The following is a 14221-nucleotide window of genomic DNA, read 5'->3' as shown; positions in this document are numbered from 1 at the left end:
CACAAATAGAAGCGGTTCAGACATCCATAGCACAACACTACCTTGAGTAAGCTAAAATACAAATATACTTATACATATTATTTAAAGACAGGACACTATTTATCAAAACTCAAGCAACAGGAATGTGGGCAATCTGTTTTTATTTTAGGAGTCCAAACTAATTATTATAATGAAAAGTCTTGTTTCATTATATTTCCAGTGAAGTCATTAAAGATCACAATGGTGCACAAATGTTTTGATGCAGAAACAAGAAACAGGAAATCAAAATTAGGAAACCTTTTAATAACATCCATATTTTAAAACCTGAAGGTGTAAGACTGAATGATTAAAAATTATGAACTACTTTCCTTGTATTTTTAATTTTGTTAAAAAAAGATGAGCTAGACAGGGTTTATTTTGGTGAAACTGTTGATTTATTAAATAGATTATTCACAATCTAATTCAGACTTTTTAACTATTCTTAGTCTTCATTTTGCACTTTAACAATTTAAAATCCAGTCATTATTGCATGGTGATTATATACAATTTTACATCCCATTAACCGTGCTTTGTTTTAATTATAAAGATCCTTTGTTAAATTCCTTTAAATGATCCAGTTTATAATTTCAGGCTGTCCTAGGGAGCACTTTAATTCAGCTGCACATTCATCAACTGTTTATGTCCTGTTAATTGTTGACAACTGCACAATCACATTCTCTAGCTATGATTGATGAATCACATTCACAAGTTTAGCTATTAAGTAGAATAAATATTTATAACAATTTCCACTTAAAGGATTGTTATCTTTATCCCCAGAAGGGTAAATTAAAAACTGATCTGCTAACTGTGGAGGAGAACAAGTGTCCTAGTAACACACACACACTCACCCACATATTCTGAAACATACCTTTGACAAAAATATGTGGAAGAAGATGTACCTACAGATAGTCTGTTTAGGCATTCATTTGGTTGGACCTAAAGAGCAAGTTCTTTAATACTGCTCCTTTTGCTTTGAAGGTTACTGCTAGATGGATGTACACAGCCCACTGATATTTCACGGTTATTACATATGAACTTAAAAAATGCAGTTTTGCCATTTGTTCAGCACTCTCATTTTATTAACGAGTGTGCAATAATCAGATCTGATTTTACTATCAGATGATGATGCTGTAAACAAACAAAAAAAAATGTGGGTGAGTTTTCCAGCTAAAATGGTTACGTTTAAAAACCACGGGAAATAAGCCAAGAAATTTGGACAAAACTATAGAAACCAAGCTTACTGTACAGTTTATTATTATTTAATATTTATACTACAATAGTCTTCAGTCAGGATCATTGCCCCATTTGTGAGAGGTGCTCTACAAACACATATAAAGACATGGTTCCTGCCCAGAAGAGTTTACAGTCACATGGGCCAGATTCTCAGATGATGTATATCAGTGTAGCTCCATTGCCTTCAAGGGAACTATGCTCATTTACACCAACTGAAAATCTAGCCCAAGTGTGTAAACTTAGTTTCTAGATAGAGCTGTTTACTGCATTATTTTTACTATGTTTACTAGTCATCCCATGACAAGAATGTACGACTGAACAGCATATGAGTATATCATACAATTAGACCAAAAAAATTATGCTTCATCAATAAAGATAACATTTCAACAAGGGAAGATTTGATGTTTCCGTATTGTTAATGTCATACTACCAGTAAAAATGAAACTATAAAACAAACCGGCAAAAAAATCTTCAACAAGTGTATTATTATGAAGATTTTTGTTCAGCACCACATATAATACCATCAAAGACATCTAGGTTTAAAAAGCTTCTACTCCCTGGCCAATAGAAGCTATACAGGCAATGGAGGTGATGACTACATCTGCCTTGAAATATCTTCTGCCAGCTAATCCAAAGAGTGCACCATTATTGCTCAGCTGGCTGGACAGAGAGTATTGAAAAATGATGGCACAGAACAAAAGATAAAAGCAGACACAGACCAAAGTAACATTAAAATTACTCTAGTGTTAATAAAGTAGCTTAACTGCTTGTAAAACTAGGTAGCTCACATAAACTTGATGTTCAATCTGTTTTATGTAGTACCTTAGACAGCACCAAGTAGTCTAGATAAAATAATTTCTCATGAACTGAGAGTATAAGGAAGTGCATCTGCACAATGAATACTGTGCTCCTAAAACAGATGGAGTGGCAGATGGGTTTACAGATTGGGCTCCCTAGATCCTCTGTGTAAAACAACCTTGCTACTCAGTAGGATAATGGCTCAAATCTCAAATAAACCTCAAACCTTTACACAGCACACAGGGTGTTTTCAGTCAATTAATAAGAGTTTAACATTTTATACCTTACTAAATTAAATATTTGCTTTGCACAGTATTTGTGCAGTAAATTTCTTTTAATTAAAAGGGCCTTTTCTCAAGTCTTTCTGGAGCAGATGGTGAGAAAGTAGCATCACCCAATGGAATGAAATGCAAAATGACTACTTGTCCAAAAGCTTTAAAATTAATTACCTTCCTTCATTGATGAGCTCAATAAACGCAAGTCCTGCATTCTTCTGAATAGAATTCTGCCATTCCTAAAGGGAAAAAAATACCATGTTTAAAAAGCAGCAAGGGATTTTAACAGGAAGCCTTAATTTGACCTTGATGAGTGTCGGAGGATTATCTGATCAACATTTTGCATGGGATTGTCTGCCCACCATATGCTTTGTCTTTTAAAATACATCTTCGTACTTCTGTAACATCATAACTGAAATTCTATCAGTGGTAGACGAGCCACCAATATAACAATTAACTGAAATATTATGCTGAAGTACATAACAATTTAGAGATATGCAAGTTTCTAATGCCAGTAAATGGAAGGGTTCAAAAGAATACCATAAAACCAGATCAAGAACACAAATGAAGTCTCTGCTAGGATAAGAGAGCAAGAGCTCAACTCATCCTACTGTCAAATCTGCTTTTTGCTTAGAACGAAAATTTCCCATGTGTGCTATGATCTACCCTGCTTTGAAATGGGAATAGATTAAAGTGCATTAGGGAACTTTTGTGTGTGGCAGCACATTTAGTGTGCAGCAAGTTAGTGTGGGATAGATTTATACCCCATCTCACTGCAAACTAAGTATTTGTATCGATAAACCCTTAGTTTCAGCCCTTCCATTGGCTGGCATTAATTCGGTACCTATCATAGTCTTCATTACTGAGCAAGGCCTAATGCCTCAGCCTTGGGAAGTGATCAACTTTCATCCACCTATCTTACAAATAAAGTAACAGAAGTTGCACAAAGTCACTTCTTGTGCAATTGGTACTGACATAAGTCTCTAATACAGCAAATCTTATCAACATAGTCAGTGTCTTTCAGAATTTCAGACATTTCTTTGTCTGTGGCTGTCTGTAACTACTGGACAAAAGGCCCCTCCAGAGCCAGCAACAGAAAACTGATTCACAACATTCTTCCGCTGTTTAACAAAAAGAGATGTGTCACATCCCTCTTTGTTGGCTGATCCACACATGAGATTATTACTGCTACCATCTACTCTTAGTTCAAGGGACAGAGGTCATAGAATCATAGAACCACAGGGTTAGAAGGGATCACAATGTTCATCTAGTCTAACATCCTATCAATATTCAAGATTTGTTGTGTCTAAACAACCCAAGACAGATGGCTATCCAGCCTCTTTTTGAAAACCTCCAGTGAAGGAGCTTCCATGACTTCCCTGGACAGTTTGTTCCACTGTCCTGCTGGTTTTACATTTAGGAAAGTTTTTCCTGAGATTTAATCTAAATCTGCTATGCTGTAGTTTGAACCCATTGTCTGCCCTCTGTGGAAAGAGAGAACAATTTGTCTACATCTTTCTTATGGCAGTCTTTCAAGTAGTTGAAGACAGCTATCATATCCCCCCTTAATCTCTTCTTTTCCAAACTAAACATAGCCAGTTCCTTCAGCCTTTATTATTATTATTATTATAATAAGAATATGCCAACACTTGAAGGTTACAAAAAAGATACTAATAACAGAATACCATAAACTCATGGGTGGATTAAAGGTATTGATGCTATAGGCCCATGTCTAAAGCCTCAGCTCCTGAAGTAATATGATTACATCAGAATCTTTCACTCTTTAATATTTTTAAAAAGTCAATTTCTAGCTCATGGTTGCAAAAAGCTTGAAAATATGAACCAAGCAAAATTGATACAGTGATGGCTGCCCGACTCTGCACAGAGCCTGAAACAAAACCTCAGTGTCCCACTGTCCCATGCATCTCACTGATGTGTTAACTATAACCAGAAGCAATGAAGGGGGCACTACCTACACCACTCCAATAGAGGACTCTGTGTAGTAGGAGGAAAAAATCCACTGGGCCTCAACCCACCTTTCTACCAAGCAGATACAACCTGTTTGATGGGCGACGTACTGGGGAGTCTCACTACTGCACTCCTGCATCTCCAGCAGAAGATAAGGGATCCCTGATGCTCTACTGTCATACCTTGGGGGGACAGGGTGCCTCATGTTTCTGCTCCTGCTATCCCCGCTCCAAGGTAGGGAGCGGGGCAAGACTCAGGGGCAGGGCCATTGGGATGCCAGATTGCCTTAGTCCAATCCTGCCTACAAGGCCTAAACTTGAGTAATACAAAGCTTTAATTCTTTCTGCTAAGAAAGTATGGAAAATAACTATTAAAGATGACTTACATTACCATTAACAAATCAAATTCTATTAACATGAAAAAATACTCTCCTCCGTTTCAACCAGCGTCACTTTAGAAATTGAATGTAGTCAGTGTCCAGTCCCAATATGCTCTAAATATTCAGTAGCAGCCATTTCCCATGTATTTGGAGGGAAGCAAAGAGATGGGAACAATTGAGATGCTTTGAAGAAGCCAGACCTAACTGGCCCTCCTGCTCTCATCTGATAGGAAACCATTATTATAATTGGTCCATCCGCCCACTTTGCTCTGCATCCCTGACTCCTTGATCCAATCTCTTTTCTCAAGGGGGAAGAAGCAGTAAAAGACTTCCTGGCAGGAAGTTCACAGTACTTCTGTTCATTTGCTTACAGAAGTGTGGGGTGTGAGTAGAGTTAGGCTAGCAGCATTAGGCTAAGAGGTGTCATTAACAGAGATTTGTACTTAAAAATAGTATGCTATTATTGCTTCCATTTAGCTGAAACCTTAATTTTTGAATTGTTCAGGGACTGTATTTCTCTATTGTCCTTGCATTTTTTACTTTTTATTATTTATTTGACTGTATTTCCACAGTGTTTCTTTTAAACCCTCCATTTTTATTCTCTTTTTTAAAAAAATAAGGGCCTGACACTCCACTGTGCTCCCTGTATAGTGAATCATACCTGTGCAAAGTGGATGTAAAATGCTACCATTCTGATTTGGTAGCATTTTACAGCCACTTTTTACAGGTGGAAATGACTGCACAAGGTGCAAAGCACTGGAGAACCATCCCTACAGTTAATATCAGTTTACTGGATATGGTCTTCCAAGTTAACCTTTGACAATATCTTGCTTTTTGATATTACATGTGAAAAGCTCAGTGATATTTTGTGTTAAATTTTGTGATAGTAGTAAAAGTAAAAGGTAACAATAACAAGATTCAACAACTAAACATTTTCTGATGATAAAGATTAGAGACCCTTAAAGTCCTCCAATGTCTATATTTTTCTCAACAGACTCTACTAAGTGAATAAGTAGACTTTAGGAGTTCTAAAAATCATCTTGTAATTCTCATTCCACTGTAAAAGAGAGCTGAAATCTCAATTAATGTTATCTTTATTGTAGTCCTCTCTTTTCTGCCTCCCCAGTAACTTAGTTAATCTGAATATTTTATTTCTTCCTTCATTTTTATTGCAACATTGAACCTTAATTGAATATTCAGTTCTAAGATTTTAATAACCTAGTTAATTTCTCAATTACAGTACCATAATCATAACTTCTTTTCAGAGAAACAATTCAATTATTTTGGTCCTTTTGTTTCTGTTCCTTGAACATGCCTGGAAAAAGAAGTCTATGAGGTCAACTCTATAGTTGTGACCTTCCTTTTCTTGGGGGCAGGTTCTCTGGGTTTTATAAAAACTCTCCTGTCTTCATGAAATTCATGTTGTTTAACCCTAAGATTATCCTTGATTTGAATTTCATGTTGCAAGATTTCTTACTAATGGGGTGGTCACATCACATCTCTAAAATCATGACCTAAACCATCTTCAAAGTAAAGGCTCACAGGAAATTTCATTTTGATTACAGAAAGTGTTTCCCTGAGGCAGAAAGAATGGATGTGGAGAGGGAATGAAGCCTAAATAAACTTGTCAATACTGATCAGAGTGAGGATTAGGATCTAAGCACTCCAACTCCCTCCCATTACCTTTACCCTCCGCCATCCCCTCTCCTCACACTCATTCCTACTGTTAGGGTAGACATAAGATAGAAAAATATGGACCTGAGCAATTATTTTTCCAGGTTCTGCAGCTAGCTGCTGATGAGCGAGAAGAGAAGAAAAGAAAAGACACGAGGTTACATGTGGGCTAGTCCTCCATGTAAATTTTGAGCCAATTTTAGGATTCTTATCAAAGACAGCTCCTGTACTTGCCTACACTCATAATAAATGAGTTCCAGACTGACTGACAACATGCTCCTGGAAGGCAACCAGCAAATATGGGGACCTCTTGGGATATTGGGTAAATCACAGCAATGAAAGAGAGTTAGGAATTTTTTAAGTGAAATCTATATGAATCTCATTTTTCAAGTGAGACTTTTTTATAGATGGCACAAAGATACCATCCGGGGGGGAGGTACATTAGAATTCATGGCTACAGTCTGGGGAGACTAAGGCCTCAGCCGTCTTCTATCTCCTTGACCTGCAGAGAAACTCATGTTCACCTTTTTCTGTCTCCCTTTGAAGCATTGAGAGCCATTTCTCATGGAGTCTGCAATTATACTCTGGAAAAATTGACAAATTTAAATGATAGATTATTAACTCTAATTTCCACTATGGAATGATTGTGCATCTCCACAATTTCAAGATTTTATCTGGTTTACATGGCTGCACAATTAACATTAACCTTTGTAAGTCAGGATTTTCTGAAGTGTAGCAGACTACACTTGTGAGGTGGAGGGTGAGAGCTAATAGGCGAGACTCCATGCATTCTGTCCTCCTGGAACCAGCTAGCTCTCTCCACTCTTCAGGATGTACCACGTGGCTGTTTCCCACCTGTAAGGTCTTTTCAGGATATATCCAGTATGAGCCTTTGCCACTCTGGTATCTAAGACCATTCACAAATACAAATGTTCTGATAGGGCAGTCAGTGAGAAATATCTTGACAGATTAGGAAGTGAAGGGATAGAAGGTACTGTAGCTTTCTCTTTTAGGACTGGTCCAGCAGGGGCATAGAGGATGCCCAGATCAGGATGTCATTGAGATAGGCATAGAGGTATATCCCTTCCAGATAAAAACTGGCCCCTGGAATAACCAGGATCTTCATGAAGACCCAGGTATGAATGAGAGACCAAAGACAAGAGAGAGTGCTGATCACTGAGGGCAAATCAGAGAAAGTGACAGTGCCATGGGTGTGGGGATGTACAGGCAGGTGTCCCACAGAACAATCTAGCAAAGGAAATTGGCCAGTATGAAGAAACGAATAAACTCTGAAACTTACATTAACAGAGGCAGATGCTCAGGAGATGGAGGTTGAGGATGGGCCAGAAGACATTCCTACCATGAATAAGGATTTAATGGGAGGAAAGTCCCACTCCTCTTGCTTGCGGTTAAGACCAGGCAAATTACTCTTTCCAGAGGATCCTGAATTTTAGAGTGCAAGGCACAGGTATTTGCGTAAGTCTGAGAGAGATAAAAGGCTTAAAGGGAGAAGAAGCTCTCTGCTTCCTCTATAGAAGGGAAGAACTAGCTCTGCCAAGATTAATTTACATACCATAATTCAATCCAGTGCCGATCTGTACAGTGCACTATACTTTATTGTTTTGGAGTTTGTGATCTGGTTTTGGAAATGATATTAAATAGTGCATGTAAATATATTTATGTATGGGTGAGAGATTGTGAAAGATATAATCTGGGAAAAGTGTGTCATCCTGATAAAACAGCTTGTGAACACTGGGTAGTGAGCCCAAATTCAACTAACAAACCAGAAATTCTGTCACAGTGACCAAACATTCTGAATAGATTTTGTCTTGTTTTGCTTTGGGTTTCTTATACAAATATTCTGGACCCTATGTGGAGATGACTGTTGAATCAGAACTGTGCAGCAGCTGAGCTGGGTGGAGCTGACTGATCTGTGGCTGCCTGGTTCTGGTGCAGTGGGGCAAGACCTGTTAGTGAGGACACCGCTGTGCTGCAGCAGACAGGTTAAGGAAAGCATCTTCGTAGCTGGATTCTAACTGGATTCATGACAGAGATTTAGATGGGTGAGAACTATTTTGTGAACAACAGTTTTGGGCCTCAATAAGCCAGGCAATTAATAACCGGAACTTTGGAGTCAACCATTCCCTCCCCAACACTGCTGGGGTTTTACTAACTTCATTGTATTATGTAAATAGGTATTTATCGTGCTTTTCCAAATATAAAGTATATGTGGTTTCCTATTCCCAAGAATTCCTCTGTGTTTTCAAGTAGGGAATAAACACCTATAAAAGTCACCAGGGGATATACATTTTGAGACCCTAAACCCTGAGAGTGGACAAGTTTTAAACAGTGGCTCATTTATTTATTTTAAATGTGAGACCTAGACATCATCTGAATCTGGCCCATATCCTCCTCTCCCTATACTTACTTTCAAATGAGGTCCCAAAGCAAGTTCTTCCACTTCTCTTCTCTTCCAACTCCTCCCCTAACTCTTTCTGGTGTCAAAGCAGCCTCTTGTTTTTATAGATTGTCCTCCACCCCCTTTCAGGGCTGATCCAGAACCTGAAGACTGAACTACAACCATCTATCCCCCTCTGCGCTGCTAACCCATCTTAACTGACCTACTTAGGTGAGAACAGTCCAGCATTTTTCCCCTGGAGCACTTCACTGGATTTGAGCCACATCCTTTCAGGACACATAGGTGAGAGAAGTTGTCTCAAAGGGTTCCTACACTGGTTACCTCCCACATCCCCACTCCAAGTGTAATCTGTCTGCCTGGTGTCATTAGCAGTAAGAAGGGACAGGTTCCGACGATGTCTAACACTTCCATTTAAAATAAATAAAATGAGCCCCTACTTAAAACATGTTCAGACCCAATAGCTCTCTACAAGGGCAGTCTGGCTCTGGGGGTGGCTTTACTCTTTTATTCATGTCAGGCTTAATATTGCAGAGTGGGTCCCAGCTTCAGTCTCTGCCTGGTCTGGTCCACTGTAGTGTTTGTCCACTCCAACACACCCCTTCAAGGATCTTGATACCCTGATAGAGAAATCACTGAGTTTGGATTTTGCACCCATCTTGGTGTTCCAGTTCCTCAGGAAAGAAGGACTTGTAACAGGAGAACCATTCCTAAGGTACCCCTTGGAAAACCAGAATCTATAGCAGGTCAGGCAGTGATTGGAAGAGTTGTGCAGTAACAACTCAGGTTGTTTGTAGTAATCGGAGGTTGTCAAATAGTTTATGAGGAACAGATACATCTTGCACTTCAGAGACAACAAAGATCCCATCACCGACCCAAGATCCATATTCAAAGTTATGTTTGTGACTTCCTGGAATATTCTACTTGTACAACTGAATCTTTAAAATGCCTCAAGGAGCACAAAGAGTAAAGGACAGGCACACCTTTGTACAGAATATAGAGTAAATAAATAAATACATAATAAAAATGGACTGTTTATTTTGGAAGAATACTGCAGCCTAACAGATGTCACTATTAGGAGGATCATCCTTATATACAGCAGCCTAAATGTATAGATTCTTAATTACAAACCATTAGCTTCAATTATTTCCCCTTGTAGAATGCCAAACAAATTCCTCTCCCCTCCTTGATGTTTACATGCTTCAAATATTTGTAAATGGTTTTCATGTTACAGTCCTGTCCAAATTATACACATTTAAATCGAATCCTGCAAACACTTAAGTATGTGCTTGATTTGAAGTCAATGGAATTACTCATGTGCTTAAAGTGAAGCACATGTCTAAGTGTTTGCAGGACTGTCATATGCTGTAATTAATTACAGGTGTTTAAAGGTCTGGAGTTAAACCCTTATAAGTTTAAAAGAAGTATCTATATCAGAAAGTTGCACCAATTTAAATCTGTTTTTAAATTGATCTAGAATGCAAATACCTGTGTGGACACTCTAATTTTGCTTTAAGACTGGCTTACCTAGGTTTATCTTAAACCTGTTCCTAACTGACTTAAGCTAAACCAAAATAAACCACTCTAAAACTGAAATAAGAGTGTCCACACCAAGATTTGCACCATTTAACTAAATCAGTTTAACTGATACCTGAATAAAACCAATGCAGCTTTTTTGAATAGCCAAAGCCCTACATCAATCATTCTTACTTAAGAATTTTTGTTGTTTTTATATACATTTCCTCCAACCTTCCTACATCTTTTAGTGTTAAAATGACCACAGATAAACATAGTATTCTAAGTGAGATCTCACCATAGTCCTAGAGAGTGGCTATACATTCTCCAATCCACTTTGTGTACACTGCCCAAGATTATTTTGACTTTTGAAACCATAATGAACTGAAAACCATATCTGCTTTACTGTACATTCACTCCAGTGTTTGCTACATTCAATTTGTCCACTAATTCGGTAATTCTCTCTCTAACACTATCAACGTAATCTGGCAAAATTTCATTTTTGTAAACCATTTACAGTGCCACAGCTTCTCAAAAACTATTTTCAAAACCTATTTACACCTGTACTGCAAGACTGAAGTTTTGAAATGTTCTCATCTCTATGAGAGTCTCATAAGAAGTTTTATTTGTTAATTATAAGTAAATCATTTTTGCTCCTTATATGTGAAATTTCCCCCATAATTCCCCAGATGGCGTCTCTTGGGAGATCTTATATGCAATGTGTAATGTCTAAAATCCAAGTCTTTCCTTAAGAAAAGGAATCAGGAACAGATCTTTTCCTTGCAACACTAGTTGCTCTTAAAATGCTTCCTTTGCAGACCCTTGGGTTATGATCCTGATTAAACTTAAAGCACAGTGGGAAAAATCCCTTTTAGTTAATCAGGAGAATAAATGAAACATAACTTCAAAACTGCCAAATATTTGAAGTTTGCTAGCTATTAAGAATTTCAATTTGTTACTTTATACTTTTAAACAGGTTAATTAGTAATGTATTTTAAATAAAAAAGAATGTCTTAGTATTTAAGAAAATAAACCTCTCTTGTTGACAGATAAGGTACAGAAAAATGTAAGTGATATCTGATAAGGCTTTATTATAAAAACTTGAAGAATCCTATGGGATAAAATCACTCAATTTATGCAGAAGCTGTACCTCTGAAGAGGGGAAACTTTAAAAGAAATCTGGGAATAATTAGAAGCTATTGTAGTATTGAAAAAAGATTGGAAAAAATATTGAAATCTAAATCTGCTACATATCAAAGAAGAAAATATAATGAAAAAACTAATGTGAAGCACTTTTTTAAAAAATTGCATGGTTTGAGAAATCTGCCACTCAAAGCAGCATCACAGCTGTGACATATAGCACTAGGCTATGGGGAACAAAGACTATAATCAAGCACAGATCTTGTCAAAAATAACACATCTTCATCATTTTTACAAGAAAATATACTGCAGTCAGCATGAGGATGCCTGCTTTATATAACATGCAAGTCATTACATATTACCAATTTTCCAGAAAAAAAAATATTTGAAGAACCATTTGTGTTCTGTGTAAATATAAAAAGAAAATAAACCTAACATTAATTTAGTTTTTAGTCTAATGAAATGGGTGTTGTTATGGCTTGTTAAAAGAAAAAAAATAGAGAAAGATATACCAAATATATAGAGAAGAGAAAACAATTATTAAAACCAAATGATGCACTATACCTATAGAAGTTCCTTAAAGCTTAAAATGTATTTTTCACAGAGACTCAAAATTCCTTTGGGGGAATGGACTTGATTGCATATCCTTCAGTCTAAAAGGCTACCCATATGAAATGAATTATCCATGACATGTACCTTCAGACATTTGTAATGTGATATTTCATGTAAATTTAGACCATTCCTTGGACGTGAGCCACTGGCAATGTTAAGTTTATTCAGGAGCTCAGATAAGAAAAAAAATTCTGACATCCTCGCTAATCTGTAGTCGTTAACATGGAATTTCTAACATAAAGAGTATAAAAGCATCTAATTTGCTGTAGCAAATGAAAGGAAAACAAACTTTGCATTTCCCTTTCCTTTTTCAATGTCTAAAGTTACCCTGTTCTATGCAAACAAAATCTTACTTTTCAAAGATTTCTAGATCATCATCTGTCTTTTGAAAGACAAAAATACACACTTTGAAAACTTCTACAAGTAATTGGGAGAATGTAATACATTTTGAACACCCATTTTAAATAAAGATTTGCTCATGTTATCAAAAAAGCCATAGTTACAACATAAATATTTAAAAAGTACAGAAAACATATAGCGCTTCCAATCTGTATTTCTCAAATCATCTTATGGAGAAGGGCAGGTATCATTATCCTCATTTAATATAAAAATCAGTGGCAGCATTAAGAATGGAACCCAAGTCTCCCGACTCCCAGTTTTGTGGCCTACACAGAGAACCACACTATCTCCATATATGTAGTTTCTCAAAGTCTCTCTCCTCTTAGCCAATATTTTCAACTATTTTCTTCATATTCAAATTATTTAATATTTATTTAGCATACCTTTTTGACAGCTAGTTTTAAAATTAAACAGAAAAGCAAGTTTATTAAATTACTTTATATAAAATATTGGGACTGCAAGTCTGGTGGCACTACTTGGTATCATACAGTGTTCTGGGACCATGCTGGTTAGATTCATTGTAGAAGTAATATATTCAGGCTTGATAAAGAAGAAGGGAGAAGAGTTGCACCTCGACATTAGAACCCCCTGTTGACCAATTCCTATCGGAACATTTCATACCAGTCTGTCAGAAGGCAACAATGTAATGTTACAACAGCAATCTCAGAATTGCCTAGTGACAATGGGGTTCTAAATCTTAATAGGGATGCAAAGGGAACAATCCTTAAATGCTCAGAAATGTCAGGTTTGGGGGACACACAGTAAAAACTCTTCTTTATGTGGGTGATTGGGTAGAGAGAAGAAAGCTTGTTTAAACAAAAGCATTACAATTTTTGGTAAAATAGAAACTGAATAAATAATTCTAATTTTTCTAAATCTGTGTACATCCTTTTTCACCTTTAAAAACTGGACAGTTATATATTTTGAATCATTAAATAACTTTTCTAAAATACATAAAAATAGCAAATTGATATAGCTACATTTGTTAATAGCTTCACTAAGAAGTCTAAAGAAAAAGCATTGCAGAAAGAGCTTAAATTTCTCACTCTTCCTTTCAATCAATATTTGAGGCAAAGTTTCATCTCTAGGGCCCTTAATGGCAGGAATTCCTGGAGCCAGCAAATGAGTAATGTTAAACCTATGATTAGATGATGAGGCCATCAAAGACACTAGACCCTAATGCTACATTCCACTTTATTCCTGTGATTTGCAGTAAAACCAAAGACTAAGGGAGAAGGCATTGTAAGTTACTCCTTCCCTCAAGTAAAGGCTTCAAAAGCTGTTAAAAAAAAGCAGCATGACATGAAACTCAAAGGCCTTAATGGATCTTTTGGAATTTCCCTTGAACCCAGGACTTAACCATTAGGTAACAAATTTTTCAAGTGCCCTGCAGGAGAAGGTTTGAAGTTCAAACCCCACTGAGGATTCCTGCCAGTGATGTATTTTTCTTTAACTTCTCCCTAACCAATATCCATCTTGGCTAAAAGAAAAACAAGATCTAATGATTTCCTTATGGGCACAGGCTTGAAGAAACGTAACCTACGGACTGGCAAACAGCAGGTAAGTTGAAAAAAAAAAAGCAGCTACATTCAGTTGTAAATATTACTAATTTTTAGCTCTCTGTACTTTTGAGCAGTCTTCACTTAAGCTGTCACTAGATACTGTACTCATTGTTTGGGCATATTTCACATATGCACAGTGGATTCTACAATACAAACTAAGAGCAAGTACAAGCTTAGTAATAGTGGTGTGTGTGTGTGTGTGTGTGTGTGTGTGTGTGTGTGTGTGTGTGTG

At 36.9% G+C, this 14221-nt stretch overlaps 1 protein-coding gene across 1 annotated transcript in view; it reads right to left on the bottom strand.

Moving 5' to 3' along the window:
- The window catches only part of LOC113406807 (neurobeachin-like), a 942582-nt gene that overhangs the window by 523290 nt on the left and 405071 nt on the right, over window positions 1–14221 (bottom strand). The window contains exon 35 of the mRNA XM_029911985.1: window positions 2499–2563. Within this exon, the coding sequence (XP_029767845.1) occupies window positions 2499–2563 (65 nt within the window). The remainder of the gene's footprint in view (window positions 1–2498; window positions 2564–14221) is intronic.

Source organism: Terrapene carolina, unplaced genomic scaffold, assembly GCF_002925995.2.
Source record: "Terrapene carolina triunguis isolate 2854851 unplaced genomic scaffold, T_m_triunguis-2.0 Scaffold141, whole genome shotgun sequence".
Lineage (NCBI taxonomy): Eukaryota > Metazoa > Chordata > Testudines > Emydidae > Terrapene > Terrapene triunguis.
This window is presented reverse-complemented; position numbering and strand designations above follow the sequence as displayed.